The sequence below is a fragment of the Bufo gargarizans genome, chromosome 1 (assembly GCF_014858855.1).
Source record: "Bufo gargarizans isolate SCDJY-AF-19 chromosome 1, ASM1485885v1, whole genome shotgun sequence".
NCBI lineage: Eukaryota > Metazoa > Chordata > Amphibia > Anura > Bufonidae > Bufo > Bufo gargarizans.
The window spans coordinates 505,870,861-505,894,919 of NC_058080.1; the positions used below are offsets into that span (position 1 = coordinate 505,870,861).

The window sequence follows — 24,059 nt, forward strand, 5'->3', positions numbered from 1 at the left end:
TGTTGCCTCAGGGGCTTTATGATCGCGCAGGCAGTCGACAGCACTGCGCCAGATTTCCGGCGGCAGACATGAAGAATAATGGGGCATTTCTGGAAAGATGGCGTAGCGGAGGATATTTTAGAATCAGGAGGCGTGCTTGGGCTTCAAATTAAGGCGGGCTGGGCACTGCAGGGGGGGGGGGTTACTGGGCTCCAGAGATGAAAAAAAAACGCCCCTCTGGGCACCTTGGAGGTTAATTTGCATAACAGAAAAAGATCTTTTGTATCAAAATGACAACTGAAAATGAAAAAAGAAGACCACTGCAGGAAAAAAGGTAGTTTATTGAACATGCCAATGGTGATAAAACCATGTGACAGATTCCCTTTAAACTGTCACTATTTTTTAGTGGAATTGAGCCTTCATGTGTATGTAAATGAATAATACCACTCTTTCTGTCCATTACATGACTTGTATAATGCAGTTTTAGCAGGGTTCCCTCTGCAGGCTGCATCTGTAACTGTCATTTTTCTGAGCTCTAGCTGCTGTGATGTCTCATGTACACTGCACAGACAGCCTGAATGACTCTATACATAAAGTTGTGCAAGCTCACAGTAGTGAGTTCTGTCTCCTGTATGTCTGCAGATTCTTTCCACTTCCTCCTGTCTCTCAGCAGATCCTCCCCCCTCTCTTCTGTCTGTCCTAGAAGTTTTCTTCCCTAACTTTCATTCACACAAATAGAAGCAGCAGATGCATAGATGATATTATATAGCAGTAATGAGCAGTGTTGCTGTGAATCCAGCATGAGGTGAAATAGTCCAATACTTAGAGAAACATGCAGATGCTGCTACTTCTAGTCTGTGTGCAGTGGTGTTCCCTTTCTGTCCCTTATCCATAGACCTAAGGTGCAGCTGTGAAACCTGAGCTTTAAAGGGTATTGACACCTGTGGGGGCAATTTTGTTTTATTACTGCATTGTAATAATTTTGAGCTAAAGTTTTTTTTTTAATTTCAATTGGTCTTTATTATAAATATTGAGCCCCTTTCTTTGTACAGCCTTGAGATTCTCTAGTAGCATCCTCTGTGTTACAGTGTTCTGTCAGGCAGCTCAGTTAGTTGACGGCTCCTAATCTTTGATCTATGACCTTATAAACACTCATTTTAGCTTATTTATTTTCTTACTGATATGAATGTGGCTTAACCCCTTCCCGAACATAGTTACATAGTTGTTAAGGTTGGAAAAAAACTAAAGTCTATTTAGTCCAACCTGTAATCCTACTATATCGATCCCTGGATCAATGTCCATCTTCATTTTAAACGGGTTGGGCCAAAGGGAAAGGGTGTGTAGAACAAGATTTCCATACATTGTTATAAGCCTCAATGTTATTTTGAATTAAAAAGTAATCTAAACCTTTTTTGAAGCCATCTACTGTACTTGCTGTGACCAGCTCCTGTGGCAGGCTATTCCAGAGATTCATAGATCTTACTGTAAAGAATGCTTGTCGCCTCTTATGACTGAATCTTTATTTTTTTCTCCAGTTGTAGGGAGTGGCCCCTTGTTATTTGACGGAGTTTAACACAGAATAGCTTCCCTTGATATTTTTTGTATGTTCCGTTTATATATTTGTACAGGTTAATTATATCCCCTTAGACGTCTTTTTTCAAGGCTAAACAAATTCATTTAATTAAATCTATGCTCATAACTAAGATCTTCCAGGCCATTTGTGAGTTTAGTTGCTCTCCTTTGTACTTTTTCTAACTCCAGGCCATTCTTTTTATGGACTAGTGCCCAGAACTGAACTGTGTATTCCAGTTGAGGACGTAACCAACGCTTTGTATAGTGGTAATATTACATCCCTGTCCCCGGACTTCATACATCTTTTAATACAAGACAAAATTCTGTTGGCTTTAGAGGCAGCTGACTGGCATTGCATGCTGTTTTTTAGTCTATGATCTACTAATGTTTCGTTTGCGGCAAAACTGACCCATGCCCTTCTTTCTCTGGGTCAGTACAATTACAACGATACCCCATATGTATAGGTTTTTTTATGTCTAAATAGTGTAAAAAAAAACGAGATTTTTGTATAACTTACCAGTAAAATCTCTTTCTCGCTCTTTCCTTGGGGGACACAGAAGACCTTGGGTATAGCTCATCTCCCTAGGAGGCGTGACACTAAGTAAGAACTGTTAGCCCCTCCTCCACAGCTATACCCTCAGCCTGGAGAGAGAGACTGTCAGTTGCGTGTCCAAGTAGTGAAAACAAGGCAAAGTCCAAAAGTGGAACCAACAAGCCAACTACCCAACGGGTAAAACAAACCCGGAAACCGTGCAGAGAAGAACAAAGAATGGGTGGGTGCTGTGTCCCCCAAGGAAAGAGCGAGAAAGAGATTTTACTGGTAAGTTATACAAAAATCTCGTTTTCTCGCCCAGTTTCCTTGGGGGACACAGAAGACCTTGGGACGTTCAATAGCAGTCCAAGAGGGGAGGGACCACAGCACCAAGGCGAAGCACCCGAAGGCATCAAGAAACCGCCGCCTGCAGACCAGGCGGCCCAAGGCAGCAGACGCTGAAGCCCGAGTACGCACCCTGTAGAACCTGGTAAGGTGTGCAAGGAAGAAGTGACCGCCTTGCACAAATGCATGGCCGAAGCCTAATGCCTCTGACCCAGGAGGAACCGACAGCTCTGGTGAAATGAACGGTGACACCAAAAGCAGAACCCTGCCCTTGGTGCGGCAACCACAGCAATAGCCACTCTGAGAAAGAGGAGGAAAGCCACCCTGGATGCCGTCAACCCTTCGCGCGGACCTCCTGGAACCCAAGAGGCCGAACGTAGACAAGAGTCGGAGATCTCCAAGTAAAAAACTGCAAGGTCCAAACAACGTCCAAACCGGTGAAGTGTCCGTTCCCGGGGGTGGGAAGGGGAGGACGACTGCCTCGACGAAATGAAAGACAAACACCACCTTCAGAAGGAAGGAAGAGACGGAATGGAGAACAGCCCTGTCCTGGGGAAAGACAAAAGGCTCGGAACAAGAAGGGCCGCCACTCAGGCACCCGCCAGAGACACGATGGCTACAGAAACACAACCGTACAGGACAGAAGGAGTAGAGAGAACCACTGTAACGGCTCCAAGCGAAAGATTGGAGCGCCAAGAGCCCAGTATGTAGGTCCCAGGGCGGTACCGGAGGGCAGCACAAAGGAACCCAAGAGCCGCTCCACGGAAGAAGGTCCAGACAGGCCCAGAGGGCCGGGGAACGCTGAAAGAAGAAGGGCAGCGCTGACACCTGATACTTCAAGCGACAGAGTCCCAGTCCCAGTTCCAGGCCGGACTGGAGAAAAACAGAACCATGGAGAGAGAAAGGAAGAGCGGGGGAACGCCCAGCTTCCCACAGAACCCCAGGTAAAAACCTAAGTCCTCCAACAGATCCTGGACGAAACACGGCCAGGAGCGAACACTAGCGAGCCCACTAGAGTCGCCTGGGCAAGAGGGTGAAAACCCAATGATCAGGCGCAGACCAGTAACACGGGTAGAACGGTCGGTAGAACTGGTCCCGCCGGCCCCCGAGCAAGTTGTCCCGGATCCACCCTGAGTGGGGGAGCAGAAGGACAAACGGACAGGAACCGAAGGGTCCGTCCAGCAACCGCCAGATGCCAGGACAAGACAGGCTAAAACCCAAGCCGATGCAGTCACCACAGGAAGACGGACTACAGTCCCGGTGTGGGAGATCTGAAGACAATCTTGGCAAAAGGCAGTCCTCCCAAGCTACCGAGAAGGTAAGTCCATAGCAGAAACATTGCCTAGAATTGAAAACAAAAAAACAAAAACGCAATCTGCACCCAGCGGGAGGACAGAACGCCGTAGACCCGGTAACTAGGTACACAGCTAGTACAACCAGTGTGGACAAGGGGGACTCAAAGGGAACACCAGTACCATCCACATGAACAACCACGCTCTCCCCCGAGGGAAGGGCAGTGAAGGAACAGCCTCTGAAGCGCGGCCGGAACAGAAGCCACATCGGAGTGATCTGTACCGAGTGGGAGCCAAACCGACCGGCGAGAAAAGGCGGTCGAGACAGAGGCCGGCATAGGAGTGGGCAACAGAGAAGCCATAGAACAGCTCAAAAGCAGCACACCGCTACACTGAGACACCCGGTCCACCGCCTTGAATACCCTGAAGAACTCAAGGCGGAGGTCCTCCGGACCTGGGTAGGCGAGCACCCAAGAGAAGTTGGGTGACCTTCCCAAGAAGAGCAGCCCGAACCTGGTAGCAGATCAGACTGAAGCACCGAGGGCGCCAACCGGAAAGAATCATACCACACTGCACCCGAAGAGGAGGAAAAGGTACTAGGCGAGGGGACCGTAGTCCTGCCAGAGCCAACATAAAATGCGAAGGGCGCTGCAGACAGCACTCTCGACCATGTGACCACTAGCGCAGGGAAACAATGCCGCGGAAGGACGAATGGGTACGTATCTAGGAACCACGAACACTCCCCGGGCGGAAGGGCCAACGAAATGAGTGAGTACCACCCAGCTCGGTGCAGTAGCGAGCAGCAGAGCCCGTCTACTTAAATATAAGGTATTCATCTGTTGCTTATTGGACAACACCTTAGGCTCACACAGGTGGACAGAATGATCTCCTTAGAGAATAGTGCAAGGCTTGCTGCAAACACCGTCTCCCAAGAGAAAAAGTATGTCGCAGGGGGAAAGGAGGCATACGTACGAGTAGCCCCGTAAGCAGTGAGAAGGCTAACCCACCTACGGGACGAGAAGGCATACACGGCCCAAACAACGCACAAGAACGTCCGCTCACTGCAAAAATATCACTCAGCGAAGAAGGCCAGCCACAGAGTCCCACAGTATCTACGGAAGTGCAACTGAAAAGGAGTTATGCACAAGACTAGTAAGGTATGCGATAGAACGCAAACTGACCTCCTCGAAAGGGGGGGACATGTACCTGGCAAACTGCAGTCAGCAAGAGTGCAAGGGCCCGCCCCAAAAAGGGGGTGATGCCCAAGGTCGTAACTACGTCAGAGAAGTAGGGCATACCCTACTTCGCCCAGAAGGGCGCCATGCACATGGCCACACAGTATCCAGCAGGAACGCAGGAGGTCCACCTAGTGAAAGGGGGGTCATGCACAGGGCTATCCTAGCATTAAGTGAGTGTGCAACAATTCACCCAACACCGAAATTTTGTGAGAGTGCAACTACTCCACCAATGAAGGGGGAACATGAGCAAGTCCAGCACAGCACATACAAGGACAGCCTTGAATCCCGTGAGCGTGCAAAATTCCGCCCATGGAATGAGGGGTGGTCACGCACAAGGCCAGCACCGCATCCAATGGGAACACAAGCGTTCCACCCATGTTAGAAGGCCATGCTCAAGGCCAGCAATGTATCCGGTGAGAGTGTAGTATGCCGCCCAGAACACGAAGGGTGGGGGGGGGGCCATGCACATGGCCAGCATCGCATTCAGGGAGAGTGCGAGCAGCCGGTGAAAATGTGCGTATGTCACCTAAAGGAGGCATGCCCATGGCCGGCAGCGAATCCAGTGAGAGTGCGTACACCGCCCACGGAAGAGGGGTCATGCATATGGCCGGCAGCGGATCCAGAGAGAGTGCAAGCACCCCGCCATGCATAGGGTTCATGCACCTGGCCAACAACGTACCGGCGAGAGAACAACCACCGACCGAGGGAGTGTATGTATGCCGCCACCAGGGAAGGAGGCATGCCCAAGGCCGGCAGTGAATCCAATGAGAGTGCATCATACCGCCTATGGAAGGTGGTCATGCACATGGCTGGCAGTGAATCCAGTGAGAGTGCCGAATGCCGTCCACAGAAGGGAGTCATGCCTATGGCAGGCAGCGAATCCAGAGACAGTGCGGCGTTCCGCCTAAGGAAGGGGGTCGTGCACATGGCCAGCACCGAATCCGATGAGAGTGCAATATTCCGCCTAAGAAGGGGGTCATGCACATGATCGGCAACGAATCCAGTGAGAGTGTAGCGTTCCGCCTATGGAAGGGGTCACGCACATGGCCGGCAACGAATTGCCGTGTTCCACCTATGGAAGGTGGTCGTGCACATGGCCAGCACCGTATCCGGAGAAACTGCAGTAGGCCGCCAATGAAAGGGCGATCATGCACAAGGCCAACCCGCAGTTAAGGAGAGTGCAGTATCCCGCCAGGAGGGGGGTCCTGCACATGGCAGGCACCCTACAGAAAAGGCCGCATGCACTGACCAGCGCCGTAGCGCGGAGAGGGCAAAAAAAAAACCGCCTAGAAGGGGAAATGACCCTGGTAGCGCCGCAGCCGGGGAAGCGCGACACCATGCCACCTATGGAAGGGGGGCATGTATACAGGCAGCACTCTGAGATGAGGCTGCAGTGTCCTGCGCAGCCCACAAGTCATATTAATAAATAATTTAATTTCTTTTTTTTTTTTTTTTTTTTTTTTGTTTAATTTATTTATTATAACCCAGCCTCACTGAGGCAGAAAGCCACACAGGCCCATCGGAAGCCGGCCTGTACCCAAGGGGTTAACAGGGATCCGGCCTGGGGGCGGCACTGCGATCCTCTGGGGGCGGGGGAACCTCCAGGCGGGAAGATTCGCGCCCGGAGAAGTTCCAGCCCCCTCCAACAGAGGCCCGAATTTTGCGGCCTAGCAGGCCGTGAAGCCGGGGTCTAAATTTTTAGCGGCGCCCGGCTGACCGGGGCCGCACAGTATTTAAAGTACCGGCCGGGCCTACGGAGCGGCACATACCGGCCGCGGGTGCCCACCCCGCGGGCCGGAAGAGCTGGGGACCCGGATAGAGTGGGATCGCTGCCGCGAAGTGTCGCCCAGGAGGGGAACAACATTTTGCGGCGCCCGGCCGACCGGAATGTTCCGACGGTCGGCCGGGGGCTGTTGAGGCATAGCGCTCATTTGTAGGCCGCGGTGCCCACCCGCTGTCGGAAGCGATGACCCGGCAGCCATTTCACCCCTGGAGCGGGCCCTTGGCCTAGAACAGCGCTCCATATGGCCGGCAGCCACAACCACCTTGCCCTTGGACCGGTGCCCGTGATGGGTCAGGGGCAGCAAGGCGCGGGCCCTCTGGCCCTGAAGCAGTGGCCGGTAAGAGGGAGGGGGACCCTGAGACCGGGTCTGTGAGGGTGGGAGGCCTGCATAACCCCTACGTCAGGGGCAGCTAGGTGCGAACCTCTGCAGCTCCCCAGGCATTCTTCTTGTCAGGGAGAAGGGTGCCAATGTCCTATGGAGGGGAGGAGAGGGAGCAGAATGTCGCCCTGTGGCAGCCAGGGGCCAGCCTAGGACTAGCAGGGACAAAAGGGTCCAGAGGCCCTGTCAGTATGGGGGTCAGGCACGCAGGAGACCGGGGTGGGGGGGGGGACGTAGGGCTGGAGAAGCCAATCTCTCACCACAGCCGTCTTCACCCTCGGTCCGTTCCAGCAGGGTCGCCCCTTCAGCTACTGGCACCGTAGTGGCAGGACGCTGGAAGAGGGACTTGGCGTGCGGGCGACCCTTGCGCTGGCGGGATGTAGGGGAGCTGGGCTGCCCTGATCCACCTTGCCTTCTGTGGGGGAGGCAGCAGTGCGGATGACCGGCACTGGCGCAGCTCGACCCCGGGAGAAACAGAGAGGTCTAGTGCGTCTCTGTTGTCCCTGATGTTCTGGAACAAAAAGAAAAGAAAAAAGTAAAAATCTAAAATTAAAACAAGGAGAAAACAGCCCTGCAGAGCAGGGAGTGTCTTGCCTCCTTGGACACTAAGCTAAAAACTGACAGTCTCTCTCTCCAGGCTGAGGGTATAGCTGTGGAGGAGGGGCTAACAGTTCTTACTTAGTGTCACGCCTCCTAGGGAGATGAGCTATACCCAAGGTCTTCTGTGTCCCCCAAGGAAACTGGGCGAGAAATGTAAACTTTGATTTAAAAAAAAAAATATGTTTACATCACCATATTCTGACCCCCATAACTTTTTTATACTTATGTCTACTGAGCTGTTTAGGGGCTCATTTTTTGCGGGACAATCTGTAGTTTTTATTAATACCATTCTGGAGTGTGCGTGACTTTTTGATCACATTTTATTACATTTTTATGGGTAAGAGAAGCAATGAAAAAATGGCAAATTGGCCATTTTGACCCTTTTTTCTGTTATGCCATTTGCCGTATTGGAATTATTTTTTTTTTTTTATAGTTTAATAGTATGGGCGTTTTCGGTCGTGATGATACCCATGATGTTTATATTTATTCTTATTTAGATACTTATTTTTTAATTATATGGAAAGAGGGTAATTTAAACATTTTATTTTATGTATTTTTAAACTTTTTTTTTGTGATTTTGAAGGAGAGAGAGAGTGAGAGAGAGTATTTGGTTAGTATTTGGGTGCCAGCGATGAAAACACCTTACCAAGGTGTATAATCTGGAATAAATAAATGACACCGCGACCATTCCCAGCAAGCGGACCGAAACGTTGCATAGGTGAATAAAGGGTCCCACTTTTTCTTCACCAACGGAAGTGCCGCGGTGTCATTTATTTATTATATATATATTTAAATAATGGTTTTTGATTTAGTTCTATCAGGGATTTTTAAATTAGATTTACACTAGAAATTGCTAATTTTTTTTATCCTGGCCTGCCATCTGGTGGCCAAAATAAGAATTACAGCATGAACACTTAAAGCCTCGTCAGCGAAGCTTACAGTGTTCAGCGCAACAACCGATGCCCACATTGGCCACACAGGGCATCAGTAGGAAGCCCAGAAGCGTGAGCATCTAAAGCCTTTAATTACCACAATCGGCATTATTGACGGTCACAGTATTTAGCCGCAGGTTTCTGCTGTTTGAAACAGTATAGATCTGCCAGCCATGGCGCCCGCTGCACGTGCGAGTGGGCTCCATGTTTACACATCTCTCCAGCGCCATAGCGAACGGGTTAATGAATAAGTTAAATAATAGCGGACCCAGCACAGAACCTTGGGGTACACCACTTATAACCGGGGACCATTCAGAGTAGGAATCATTGACCACAACTCTTTGGATACGATCATGAAGCCCATTTGCAATCCAATTACAAATTATATTTTCTAAACTAATTGATCTCAATTTACCCATTAGTCGTCCGTGTGGGACAGTATCAAACGTCTTTTCAAAGTCTAAAAACACAATATCGACAGCCTTCCCTCTGTCCAGGCTTTGACAGTTTGACAGCTTCTGTTCCTGGTAAAACCATGTTGGCTATCACGTATTATATTATTGACAGTTACACAATTCTGTATGTAGTCCCGTAGAAGGCCCTCAAACATTTTTCCCACTATGGATGTTAAGCTTTACTGGTCTATAATTTCCTGGTGAAGACCTAGCACCCTTTTTTAAAATGGGCACCACATTCACATTGTGCCAGTCTCTTGGTACAATGCCTGTCGTTAAAAATCTGTTATTATGAACAGAGGCAAAGCAATAACTGAATTGAGCTCCTTCAGAACTCTAGGGTGTAATCCATCTGGACCTGTGGCCTTGTTCACTTTTTTTTTTTTTTTTAGCATATTAAGAACCATATCTTCAGTCAGCCAGGTAAGTACTGTATGTTATTTGAGGTATTTACACCAGTGGCACCACCCTCATGAGATGCCCTCCTTTCATTTGTATATACAGAACTAAAAACCCCATTTAGGAGCTTTGTCTTCTCTCGATCCCCAGTGATCAACACCCTGTTACCATCATTTAGGGGTCCTATGTGTTCTGACCTTGTTTTTTTTTTTTTGCATTTATGTAATTAAAGAATGTTTTGGGGTTGTTCTTACTTTCTTTGGCTACCTGTTTTTCATAGTGTATTTTCGCTGATTTTATTATCCCCTTACACAATTTATTTAGTTCTTTATACTTTTTAAAGGCTACAGCTGACCCTTCCAATTTGTATTTCTTAAAGGCCCTCTTTTTGTCATTTATTGCGCTTTTTACACTATTTGTAAGCCATGTGGAATTTCATTTTATTCGCTTGTACTTGTTACCTCTAGGAATGTATTTAACAATGTACTAATCCAAAGTAGATTTAAAGCACTCCCATTTAGCATTAGTGTAATTATGTGACAATAGTTGCTCCCAGCCTATGTCCTGAAGTACAGCATTCAACCCTGGGAAATTCGCCATTATGAAATTAAATGTTTTTGCCCTACCGACCTGAGTTTGTATACAGCAGTGGTCGGGCATTTAAAAATGGTGCCAGCTAGCGAGTGGAACGGGTGCTATAGCGACCAGGTGCCTGCTGTTTTTCCCCGTTCACGCCAGGTCTAAAAAAGTGGACATGGTGTGGGTGGGGAAAGAGACAGCCCAGCAGAAATGGTCTAAGGGTGTCCATTCACACATCCGTGTGTGTTTTGCGGATTTGTGGATCCGCAATACACGGACATCGGCAATGTGCGTTCCGTTCCAGACAAGAATAGGACATGTTCTATTTTTTCGGGAAACGAATTGCGGACCCGGAAGTGCGGATCCGCATTTCCGGATCCGGGCAGCACATCGTGTGGCCCCATAGAAATGAACGGGTCCGCAATTCCGTTCCGCATAATGCGGAACAGAATTGCGGACGTGTAAATGGAGCCTAAATGTAAGCCAGCTAGTATCCACCACCAGATATAGGGGTTATTAAGACTGGCATTTTAGGGTACTTTCACACTTGCGGCAGAGGATTCCGGCAAAACGTATGAAAACCAATGGCATTTGTCCGGATGCGGATCCGTCTGACAAATGCATTGAAATGCCGTATCCGTCTCTCCGGTGTCATCAGGAAAAATGGATCTGGTATAAAAAAATGCATTTTTTTCGGTATGTGCATGCCGGATCCGTTTTGCCGTAACACTTAATGACGGATCCGGCACTAATACACTTCAATGTAAATTAATGCCGGATTCGGCATTCCGGCAAGTGTTCAGTCTTTTTGGCTGGATAGAAAACTGCAGCATGCTGCGGTATTTTCTCCATCCTGAAATGGCAAAAAGACTGAACTGAAGACCTACTGATGCATCCTGAAAGGATTGCTTCTCCATTCAGAATGCATTAGGATAAAACTGATCAGTTCTTTTCCGGTTTTGAGCCTCTAGGACGGAACTCAATGCCGTAAAAGAATAACGCTAGTGTGAAAGTACCCTAAAACACCATATTTAATAAATTATCCCCTTAGTGAAATTCTAATAGACTCCATTGCTAATAAATTGGAGTTTATGAGAAAAGCAATGTAATGATTTCTTGTTATAGTTCCCTAGGGGAACTATTAAAAAGTGTAAAAATAAAAAATATTTTTATTTTATTTATTTTTTTAAATACACCCTTCATATTACCCTTTTAGGCCTCTTTCACACGGGCGTCTTATTTTTGGCCCGGATAAGAGGCGGGTGCGTTGCGGGAACACGTGCGATTTTTCCGCGCGAGTGCAAAACATTATAATGCGTTTTGCACTTTACTTAATGATGAGCTGTGGGCTAAATGACCTGTGGTGACGTCAGATCACATGCTCCAATCACATGGTCCATCACCGTGGTGATGGAGCATGTGATCTGACGTCACCACAGGTCCTTTAGCCCACAGCTCATCATTAAAGAAGTAAAGAAGAGACCGGGAACTACGCGATCAAGAGAAGAAGGTGAGTAAATTTTAAAAAAAAAATTAACCCCTCCAGCACTATTATACTATGCATTCTGTATTCAGAATGCTATTATTTTCCCTTTATAACCATGTTATAAGGGAAAATAATACAGTGAATAGACTGTCACCTAGAAACCATGCGTGAAAATCGCACCGCATCCGCACTTGCTTGCGGATGCTTGCGATTTTCACGCAACCCCATTCATTTCTATGGGGCCTGCGTTACGTGAAAAACGCAGAATATAGAACATGCTGCGATTTTCACGCAACGCATAAGTGATGCGTGAAAATCACTGCTCATGTGAACAGCCCCATAGAAATGAATGGGTGAGGATTTAGTGCGGGTGCAATGCGTTCAACTCACGCATCGCACCCGCGCGGAATACTCGCCCGTGTGAAAGGGGCCTTAGTGTTTGTCTACCGGGATGCAGCAGTGGTACTGAATCTACTAAATAAATACTGCTGCATTTTTTATGTTAGGCCATTTCCCAGTGTTGTCCAGTTTCCTGCTGACACCAGACAACTCCATTTTAATATATTTTAAGTTCCATATCTAGGCTTGGGCTTGTACTATTGTACTATTGATTTATGGAAAAACTTAAAACAACAGTTTTAAGAAATACATACAACTGACACATTTCTCCCAGTACACAGTTTTATTTGGAGCAGGGCACCGGCCCTAACTAAGATGCAATAGTCTTATTATACTTACATGGGACATTGTAGTCTGTACTATAGTCTGGTACTGGCATTCTGAACTGTGATGCTTTACTGCATGGTATCACATTCATGCATCTCCTACAAACTGATATTGGGAGATGGGTACTGACAACTAGAGCAGTTGCACCCTTGCAACCCCTTCATACTTTTATCAAGGACCTGCAGTACAATGAAGAGCCAGTGCATATTTTTTTTCTTAACTTTGACCTGGTATAACTCAACCTGGTATTAGACTGGCTTAGGCCGAATTCACACGGCCGTGATCCGCGGCCGAGAGCGGTCCGTGGTATGCCGGGCTGGATTCCTGCTCTGAACAGCCGTGTGCATTCGGCCTTAGACTTCAAGCATCTCAGATTATCTGTACAATATAGAAATTTTTTATTTATTTTTTTCCATGTCCCTATCTGTATTAAAATCTTGAAATTTTCTCTTTTGGCACTGAGCCTCATAATAGGCTGACACATCCTTTTCTGTATCATGTCTGAGTAGTCTTCTCATTATAGTCACATAAATGATTACAATGCAAGGTAACACCAATATGTATGGACAACATAGGATCCACCTTTAAAAATAAGTGATAGTGACAGCTCACCTACTCTTCCTTCCTAAACAGTGACTGATGCATAGCTCACGGAGCATGTTGTTCCATAGAAGTCAATGAGGAACATTTATTAAGCTGTTTTCGCCAATATTGTGGCGTAAAAAAGTCGCACCATGTGTGAACTTTAATATGCAACTTTTTGAGCTTCTCTCCACTTTTCTGAAGTGCCTAGGAAAAGGGCGTGACTTTGTTGGAGGAGTGTGGCTTTGTGCTGCCTGCAGCATTTACTATAACTTTCGCCAGAAAGTGTTGGAAGTTATAGCCGAAGTCTACACCAGCCTGTTCTTATACTCCATGTCCATGCTGTAAAGCGTATTACTGACAAAAAGTGGCACAGCCAATACAAAATGTACAGCCGAGTTCTGCCTAATAAACAATGAAGGGACTTGATTCTTGCTGAAGTGCTGCTGCCCCTTCAATCAGCTCATTAGTGAGGATGCTGATAATCTGTCCCCCCACCAATCCTAAGGATAGATCATCAAATTCCAGCAAAACCCCTTTAATGACAGAGATTACAGAACACAATAACCATTAGTGTTCATCTCAAATTACTGTAATGTGATAATATTCCATACGAATCTATTCTTTATCTTTTTTACATCTTGCAGTCTCTGTGGCAACTCCACTCCTTGTGCTGTGATGTGCTTGACTCACTGGGGAAGGTCACACAGGAAGTAGAAGATGACGTCACCGAGGTTAGTAATTCTATTTTTTTTGTAAAAGAATTAGCTTGCTAAACCTGGGAAAAAAAGTTGTGTTTTCGCAAACGTATCATATTTTTCGCCTTATAAGACGCATCTGCCTGTAAGACGCACCTAGGTTTTAGAGGAGGAAAATAAGAAGAAAAAAATTCAGACCCCCAGTGTTAATCAGACCTCAGCTTAGAGCCTCCACCAGACTCCCAATGTTAACCAGACCTCAGCTTAGAGCCTCAATCAGACCCTCAATGTTAATCAGACCCCCAGTGTTAATCAGACCTCAGCTCACAGCCCCAGTCAGACACCCAATGTTAATCAGACCTCAGAACAGACCCCCTAATGTTAGTAAGTCCACCAATCATACCTCAGATCAGACCTCAGTATTAATAAGTTCCCCAATCAGACCTCAGATAAGACCTACATATTAATAAGTTCCCCAATCAGACCTTAGATCAGACCTCCAGTGAATGACCCACAATCAGACCTCAGATCAGACCTCCAGTGAATGACCCCCAATCAGACCTCTACTGCTGCTTCTGTCAGCGATGCTCTTCTTCCTACAAGAAAATTTTGACTAGCACATTCATAATCGCAGATGCATATCCATAAAGCTAACATGCAGGAAGCAAACAAAAAAAGGTATGGCAGCACAATATTTCACATACAAACAATACAACTGCGAAATAAGGATCATTCTAACTTAAAGTGGTATTACACCTACATAAATGAAAAAAAAAATAGAAGCTCTTTGACCACATTTTTGATCAAATATGTGTCAGGCCCATCTACCAGGTGTCAAGGTGGCTTCTGCAGATGGGTCCCTAACACTAAGGGTCCATTCACACGTCCGTTGTTTCTTTCCTGATCTGTTCCGTTTTTTTGCGAAACAGATCTGGACCAGATCTGTACCCATTCATTTTCAATGGGTCCTGAAAAAAAAATCAGACATTGTGCTATCCGATTTTTTTCAGGACCCATTGAAAATGAATGGGTCCAGTTCTGGTCCAGATCTGTTCCGCAAAAAACGGAACAGATCAGGAAAGAAACAACGGACGTGTGAATGGACCCTAACAGTTAGCCTCTCCTGGGCATAACTAAGCCTACAATATTCAGGGTAACTGCCTCTTTTAGATTGAGCACTCCCCGCCCATCTGCCTGGGGATTCTCAGCAGAGTATATATGTAGCTGGTTCCTACACCGCTCTGAATATTGTAGGCTCAGTCAAGCCCAGAAGAGTTAGTTCTGTTAGTGTTAGGGACCCATCTGCAGATGCCACCTTGACGCCTGGTAGATGGGCCCGACACACGTTTGATCAAAAATGCGCGCAAAGAGCTTCTATTTTTTTCATTTATAGTAGGTATATTACCACTTTAAGTTAGAATGATCCTTATTTCTCAGTTTTATTGTTTGTATGTGAAATATTGTGCTGCAATACCTTTTTTTGTTGTCTTCTTCTTCTTCCTGTCGCGCGCTGTGCTGTGTGACCCGCCGTGCACAGTGCAATGTCTCACTCTGTGCCCATCACAGCACAGCGAGTGGCCGAGAAAGACCAGGAAACGGTGAGTACAGAGCCCGGGGAGCACTGTATTCACCACTTCCCGGTCCTCCTGTGCTTATGAAAGTGCTCATTGGTATTTGCCCCATTAGATGCACTGACATTTTTCCTCCACTTTTCCATAATCTTGTATTTAGTTTCTGATATTTTTATGAAATACGATTGCATTTTCTTGTATCCATTTTTAGAGTATGCCTGCACATATTCATATGGTTCATTGCTGTGATGAGTTAAAAATTAATTTAAGCACACTTCTATTCTTTCTCTAAAGATAATGCAAGTGAGTTAAAGGATATGGACACCTTTGTAAAAAAATAAAAATAAATTTACACTACTGTATTTTTCACTTTATAAGACGCACCTGATGATAAGATGCACCTAGATTTATGAGGAGGAAAATAAGAAAAAAAAAAATTTTTATCCAAAAGGTGTGCTTTTGGTGGGTTTTGAACTAATGGTGGTCTGTGGATGACACTGTTATGGGGGGGATCTGTGGATGACGCACTGTTATGGGGGATCTGAAGATGTTACACAGTTTTGGGGAGATTTGTGGAGGACACTATTATGGAGGATCTGTGGATGACACTCTTATGGGGGGGATGTGTGGATGACACACATAAAGCATCTTATGTAATAGGGGTCACTATTGTCCCTGTATGAATAGTGACCCCCATTACACCACCGGGCCCTGCTCACAGCAGTCATTATATGTAAAATATTTTAATGTAATGCCCCTGTAATTGCTCTGCTTTCTTCTGTAACAGTACTCACCATCAAAGCAGCGTAACGTAACTCACTCAGTCAGTCACGCTCCTGCCAGCTTCATTAATAAAGTGGGAGGAGAATGACTGAGGCTACTTTCACACTTGCGTCAGGACGGATCTGACAGGCTGTCCACCTGATTTTACATATAAAGACTTTACATATAAAGACTGCTGTGAGCGGGACCTTGTGTAATGTAGTACAGTGACTGCACCGGGCCCCGCTCACAGCAGTTTTCATTTGTAAAGTCCATTCATGTAATCTTCAGGTAGTGGCTCTGCTTTAAACTAGCGCAATCCTCTGTAGTAGTACTCACTATCAAAGCGGCAGGCAGGCTGGCAGTGTAACGTCACTCACTCATTCACGCTCCTCCGACTTCATTAATGAAGCAGGAGCGTGAATGAGTGAGTGAGGTTACGCTGCCGGCCTGCCTGCCGCTTTGATAGTGAGTACAACTACAGAGTATTGTGCTAGTTTAAAGCAGAGCCACTGCTTGAAGATTACATGAATGGACTTTACACATGAAAACTGCTGTGAGTGGGACCTGGTCTAATGGAGTACAGTGACTGCACTGGGCCCCGCCGCGAGTGAAACAGCAGTTGCCGGCCTCCAGCCCCTCCTCCCTCCCGCCCCGCTGATTCATCGCAGGCTGCACTGTGCAGCATAGCGGCCGGCGATGTATCAGTGTCAGACATTTAAAAAGTGCACCATTCTCTTTATAAGACGCACTGGGGGAAGGGGGAGTGCGTCTTATAAAGCGAAAAATATGGTAATGAATTTATTCTGTGGAGAAAATCTTTTCTCCAATTGGTTGTCTTTATTTTTCTTTTTTTCTTTTTGTTCTACAGCCTGCTGTGCTTCCTATGCACAGCAGGCTGTTCTCAGTGAGTTTACAGAGAATCCGTCATCCCCTCCTGTCTCCCTCTCCCTCCTGTGTATGGCAGCGTCAGGTGGGCCCTGTGTATGGCAGCGTCAAGTGGGACCTGTGTATGGCAGCGTCAGGTGCAGTGGCGTAACTACCGGGGAAGCAGCTGCTTCGGGGCCCGGCGCCCCAGCAGCGTGTGTGACAGTTTATTTTCAAGTTAGTTAAATATCGTGTGCAGGGCCCCTTCACAGCCGCTAGTGTGATCTAATTTTACTGTCTGCTAAAGTCTCCTGGTCTGGGATTCAAACCCACAACCTCCAATCTATCAGTGAATCAGTGGCAAAGCATTTAACCTCACAGCCATAAAGGCTGCATTACAACTGACTGTAAAAAAAAAAAAAATACATCTATACACATGACAGCTGCCCAAACACACCTAGCACTGCTATATCTGTATATGACAGCTGTCCCTGCACACTCAGCTCTGCTATATCTCTATATATGACAGCTGCCCCAGCAAACCCAGCTCTACTTCATCTATACACATGACAGCTGCCAAAACACAGCCAGCTCTGCTACATCTATACTCATGACAGCTGCCAAAACACAGCCAGCTCTGCTACATCTATACACATGACAGCTGCCAAAACACACCAGGCACTGCTATATCTCTATATGACAGCTGTCCCAGCACACTCAGCTCTGCTATATCTCTATATATGACAGCTGCCCCAGCAAACCCAGCTCTACTACATCTATACACATGACAGCTGCCGAAACACAGCCAGCTCTGCTACATCATTACACATGACAGCTGCCCCCAACACACCAGCACTGCTATATATCTATATGACAGCTGTCCCAGCACACTCAGCTCTGCTATATCTCTATATATGACAGCTGCCCCAGCAAACCCAGCTCTACTACATCTATACACATGACAGATGCCTAAACACACCCAGCTCTGCTACATCTATACACATGACAGCTGCACCAGCACACTCAGCTCTGCTATATCTCTATATATGACAGCTGCCCCAGCAAACCCAGCTCTACTACATCTATACATGACAGATGCCCAAACACACCCAGCTCTGCTACATCTATACACATGACAGCTGCACCAGCACACTCAGCTCTACTATATCTCTATATATGACAACTGCCCCAGCAAACCCAGCTCTACTACATCTATACACATGACAGCTGCCGAAACACAGCCAGCACTGCTACATCTATACACATGACAGCTGCCCCAGGACACTCAGCTCTGCTATATCTCTATATATCTATCTACTGTATAGCAATACTTAGAGATATATAGATGTAGCAGGGCTGGTTGTGCTGGAGCAGCTATCATATATAGAGATATAGCAGGGCTGAGTGTGCTGGGACAGCTGTCATATAGAGATATAGCAGTGCTGGGTGTGTTTGGGCAGCTGTCATATGCATAGATGTAGCAGAGCTGGGTTTGCTGGGGCAGCTATCATATATAGAGATATAGCAGAGCTGAGCTGGAACAGCTGTCATATAGAGATATATCTGAGATACTGCTATATCTGTATATGACAGCTGTCTCAGCACATTCAGCTCTGCTACATCTCTATATATGAACAGCTGCCATGTGTATAGATGTACACTTAGCCAGCTATAACAGTAGAAGTCTCATATTTTTTCAGTCAGCCTCAGCAGACTCTTTTCTGAAATACAAGCACTGAGTCCATATAAGGACATACAGGGCGGGACAGAATACAAGGCGGGACACAGGAAGAGGCTGCATCGCATCGCTGACATGGAGGTAAGTAGAAGTGTTTATTATTTTTTTTTAATACCCGACTGTTACTGCCATGGGGGAGCGGAAGGCACCTGATACTGGCACATGGGGGGAGGGGGGTTGGCACCTGATACTGGCACCTGGGGGGGGGGAGGGGGGTTGGCACCTGATACTGGCACATGGGGGGGGGGGAAGAGGCACCTGATACTGGCACATGGGGGGGAGTGGGGTTGGCACCTGATACTGGCATGGGGGGGGGGGGGGGAGAGGCACCTGATACTGGCATTGGGGGGGGGGGGAGGGAGAGAGGCACTTGATACTGGCACTTTTTTTGTGGTGGGGGGGGGAGATGGCACTATGATACTGGGACATAGGGGGGGGGGGAGGCACCTGATACTGGCACCTGGAGGGGAGAGGGGGGGTTGGCACTTGATACTGGCACATGGGGGGGGGCACCTGATACTGGCACATGGGGAGGGGGGAGGGAGAGAGGCACTTGATATTGGCACTTTTTAGTGGGGGGGGGAGATGGCACTATGATACTGGGACATGGGGAGGAGAGAGGCACTTGATACTGGCATGTGGGGGGGGGGGGTTGGCACTATGATACTGGCACATGGGGGGAGAGGCACTTAATACTGGCACTTTTTTGCGGGGGAGATGGCACTATGATACTGGCACATGGGGGGAAGAGAGAGGCACTTGATACTGGCACATGGGGGGTGGGAAGGAGAGAGGCACTTGATACTGGCACATGGGGGGAGATGGCACTATGATACTGGGACATGTGGGGGGGGGGGGAGGCACTTGATACTGGCACATGATGGGGGGCACTTACTGGCACATTATTGGGGGGCATTATGGGGGACACTAGGCCGGCAGCCTATCAGAGGCCGGACACTGAGCGGCATCTACTGGGGCACTATATATGGGGCATTTTATACTGGTACATTTTGGGGGGCACTAGCAGGAAGGGGGGAGAGGAGCACTATGGGGGAATTTACTGGGGGCACTATATAGGGGTATTTTATACTGGCACATTATGGGGGCACTATGGGGACATTAGCTCAACTGGGGGCATTACAAGGGGGTATTTTTTGCACTGTCACATTATAAGGAGAATTATTACTACTGGGGGGGGGGGGGGCATTATGGTGGGTTTTATTACTGCCCCATGGTATGACCCCCTAGTAGCAGCACCAGCCTCTCCCTGCTCTGCTATCCCTCTGCCCCTTCTCCAAATCCTTATTATAAAATCTTTCTCATTAGGATAAAACACAACATCAGCTCCGCCGAGCCCCCGGCCAAAGTGTGGAAGTGGCGTCCGAGATCCCCAAGGGCCAAGTAACTGTAAGTGTTCATGTGGAGTATGTTTATGTTATGCACATATAGCCTACACTGTGCCCCACAATATACAGTATACCGCTACACTGTGCCACACAATATACAGTATACCTCTATACTGTGCCTCACAATGTACAGTATACCTCTATACTGTGCCTCACAATGTACAGTATACCTCTATACTGTGCCCCACAATGTACAGTATACCTCTACACTGTGCCTCACAATATACAGTATACTGCTACACTGTGCCCCACAATATACAGTATACCTCTACACTGTGCCTCACAATATACAGTATACTGCTACTGTGCCACACAATATACAGTATACCGCTACACTGTGTCCCACAATATACAGTATACCTCTACACTGTGCCCCACAATATACAGTATACCGCTACACTGTGCCTCACAATATACAGTATACTGCTACTGTGCCACACAATATACAGTATACCTCTACACTGTGCCCCACAATATACAGTATACCGCTACACTGTGCCCCACAATATACATTATACCTCTACACTGTGCCCCACAATATACAGTATACCTCTACACTGTGCCTCACAATATACAGTATACTGCTACTGTGCCACACAATATGCAGTATACCTCTACACTGTGCCCCACAATATACAGTATACCGCTACACTGTGCCACACAATATACAGTATACCTCTACACTGTGCCTCACAATATACCGCTACACTGTGCCACATAATATACAGTATACCGCTACACTGTGCCTCACAATATACCTCAACACTGTGCCACACAATATACAGTATACCGCTACACTGTGCCTCACAATATACCTCTACACTGTGCCACACAATATACAGTATACCGCTACACTGTGCCACACAATATACAGTATACCTCTATACTGTGCCACACAATATACAGTATACCGCTACACTGTGCCAAAGGAGTGGGGTTTACACAGGAGGAGGGAGGTGCGAAGCGCGCTGAGGGGGGCCCTTACAAATATTTGCTGTGGGGCCTAGTCACTTCTAGTTACGCCCCTGGTCAGGTGGGCCCTGTGTATGGCAGCGTCAGATGGGCCCTGTGTATGGCAGCGTCAGGTTGGCGCTATGTATGGCAGCAGTGGTCTTATGTTTAGTGTATGATGTTGGATAAATGTAAAATTGTCTACATTTATTTCTGCATGGCAGACTAGCAATGGTTTCCCTGCAGAAATATCAGCCTCATAACGTTATGTGGGTCTATGCATTGTATATATGAATTACAGCAAAATTTGTATTCCTCCTCGGGTAAAAATACTCCTCAAAATTGTTAATAACAGTATTTTTACTCTTCTGGAAAAAATTTAGTGCGACCTCTTCTGTCAGCTGTAACATACATCTGACAGTCTGCTTCAAACGGCAGACATAACCCTTCCATGCCATGGTCCTTAGGGACCTCTGTATGGAAGGGGCTAACCCTAACCGTCCCTCTTCCCCCGCCGTGTATGATGGCCATCCTCACCTCCATACAAGCAGTCATCTCCCTCCCCTTCAGGATAGCCAGCGTGGCAACAAGCCCCCCTGCCCCCCCCCCTTCAGGATGGCAGCGAGGCAGAGTGTTAGCTGACACATACAGCTGACACCCTGCTTGAAACGGCCAACATCGGTGGCTGTTTAACCCCTTCCATGCCGCGGTCCCTGGAGGGGATAACTATCGGGCCACTGCTTTGCTGTAGCAGCGGCCAGAAACTTGAAGGGTAAATTAAGGGAGGGAGCTCCCTCCCCCATCGGGGCGCTGCGCTTCTGTGGCAGCGTCATTATGGTTACCATGGCAACCAGATGCCTTCACAGGCATCCAGATTGCCATGGTATAGCTGAGCCTGATCAGGCTTACTGTGAATGACAATACACTGCAGTACACTATACAGTGTACTGCAATGTATTGTAGAGGCATCAGACCCACTGGATCTTCAAGAACCAAGTGGGTCTGAGTCAAAAAAGTGTACAAAAAAAGTGGAAAAAAAAGTGAAAAAAAAGTGGAAAAAAAAACTTCAAAGAGTTTTCTATATTTTCATGACTATGAAAATTGTAGATTCACACTGAAGGCATCAAAACTATGAATTAACACATGTGGAATTATATACATAACAAAAAAGTGTGAAACTGAAAATATGTCATATTCTAGGTTCTTCAAAGTAGCCACCTTTTGCTTTGATTACTGCTTTGCACACTTGATGAGCTTGAAGAGGTACTCACCTGAAATGGTTTTCACTTCACAGCAGTGGCGGATCCCGGGGGGGGGGGGGGGGGCAACGGGGCAATTGCCCCCCCTTGGTTGCTATGGGCAACTAAGCCAGTTCTACTTTACACCAGTTTTAATAAATCTCCCCCCTGTGTACTTCTATGTGTACATAGCATTGTGTGTTGTCACACTGTACTTATCTGAGTGGGAAAAGTGACTGCTCACTGTGCGGACTGCACACAATACTGTATTCAGAAGAGAGTGCATGTAGTGAGAGCTGTCAGTAATGAGATCCTATATCCTGCTTATAAAACCATGGTTCTGACTGTAGATCACTGCACTAACGTTATCAGCAGAAATATCTATTGTGTCTACAAATAATGCACTTTCTACAGAATGGAAAGTGAGAAATAGATCTGCTGATTACAGGTTGTAGCATACTGTAACGCTGGGTTCACACCTAGGCGTTTCTCAAACGCGCGTTTCTATGCGCGTTTTTGTCGCGCGTTTTATGCGCGTTTTTTTTTAATAGTGAACGCGCGTTTGACGCGCGTTTGGGTGATTGACAGCAGTGTTGTCCAAAGAGTCTATGGCCCAAACGCGCGTCAAACGCGCCAAAAAAAGCTCCTGTACTTGTTTGAGCGTCTGGCGTTTTACAGCGCGATCGTACGCGCTGTAAAACGCCCAGGTGTGAACCCTTCCCATAGGGAATCATTGGTTCTTGCCTGTTGTGCGTTTTACAGCGCGTAGGAACGCGCTGTAAAACGCTCAGGTGTGAACCCAGCGTTAGACTCTTCATGATGTGGATTGGAATGAAATCTTGCCACCAAGTTACTTGCAAGTTCCAGCAGCCTATATGTAAGTAGCTGCTAGCTATGCTGTGTAACAGGATGTGGGGGCGGCGCAGCAGAGCTTGTGCTGGTGCATGTGAAATCCACAGGAACGCTCACAGAGCCTCACAGGAGATGACAGCCCTGAGCAAAAGTCATAGAAGAGCATTTCTGAGAGCATGTGAAGCAAAGCTGATACCAGTAAACAAGTGCAATTGTATTATGTGATGCATTACGGTAACATATGGGGTTATTGATTTTTAGTGCACAAAGGTGTCCATAGCCTTTAACATCAAAGTATACAGCTTCATGATAATAGTTTGTGGACTGTCTTCAGTATATGAAATTTTATGAAATGAAAAGTAAAGTGCTAGCATGTTGTAACTCTTTAGAACCATACAAGAAGTTTAACAAAGTCTGTAGTAAATTAATCGCATTTTACTCCCCTCAGGTGGGATTGTGAGAGCACGTGTTATCAATATGTATTTTGTGTTAGGATTTTCAGTGGTTGATTTCTCATCATCGAGATGCTATGAAGAAAACTCTGACAGATGACAAACTTCAAAGACTGCAGAGAGATGGAGGCACTCTTGTAGCAAGACTGCATAAGTCACCTTATCTGAGGTAATGCCAGAGCTTGGCTTCCAACTCAGCCGGGAAGGTTCAGAGATTTTCCTCAGTTTTAACCACTTTTATTCAACCTGTACAGTATTGTGTTTAAAATACCAGCACCGTAGTCACTGATAGCCTGACCCCTGCTGTATGCGCCGGCATAGGTAAAAACACAGATGCCAGCGCATTAACCCTAGATGTGCCGCGGTCAGCGCTGACCGCGGTACTTGCGACGTCCATGCAGGGAGGGAACTCCCATCGGGTCCCCGCTCTACTGTGATGGGGCCCGATGGCTGGGACAGCAGCCCGATGCCTTCCTTAGTCTACTTGGCTGCCTTTCCTTTAAGGACTCATGCACACGACCATTGTTGTTTTGCGGTCCGTTTTTCGCAGATCCGTTGTTCTGTTTTTTTTTCTCTGATTTAAGTCCTGTTCCGTCCCGGTATTGCACAAAACATATCCGTATGGTTTCCGTATTTGATTAGTTT

General features: G+C 47.0%; 1 protein-coding gene across 2 annotated transcripts in view; it reads left to right on the forward strand.

Annotated features, from left to right (window-relative positions):
• LOC122924256 (rho guanine nucleotide exchange factor 40-like) overlaps positions 1 to 24,059 on the forward strand; it is a 145,016-nt gene that overhangs the window by 46,393 nt on the left and 74,564 nt on the right. For both annotated transcript variants that reach the window (XM_044275187.1, XM_044275197.1), the window contains exons 9-10: positions 13,527 to 13,613; positions 23,456 to 23,583. In XM_044275187.1, the coding sequence (XP_044131122.1) occupies positions 13,527 to 13,613; positions 23,456 to 23,583 (215 nt within the window). The remainder of the gene's footprint in view (positions 1 to 13,526; positions 13,614 to 23,455; positions 23,584 to 24,059) is intronic.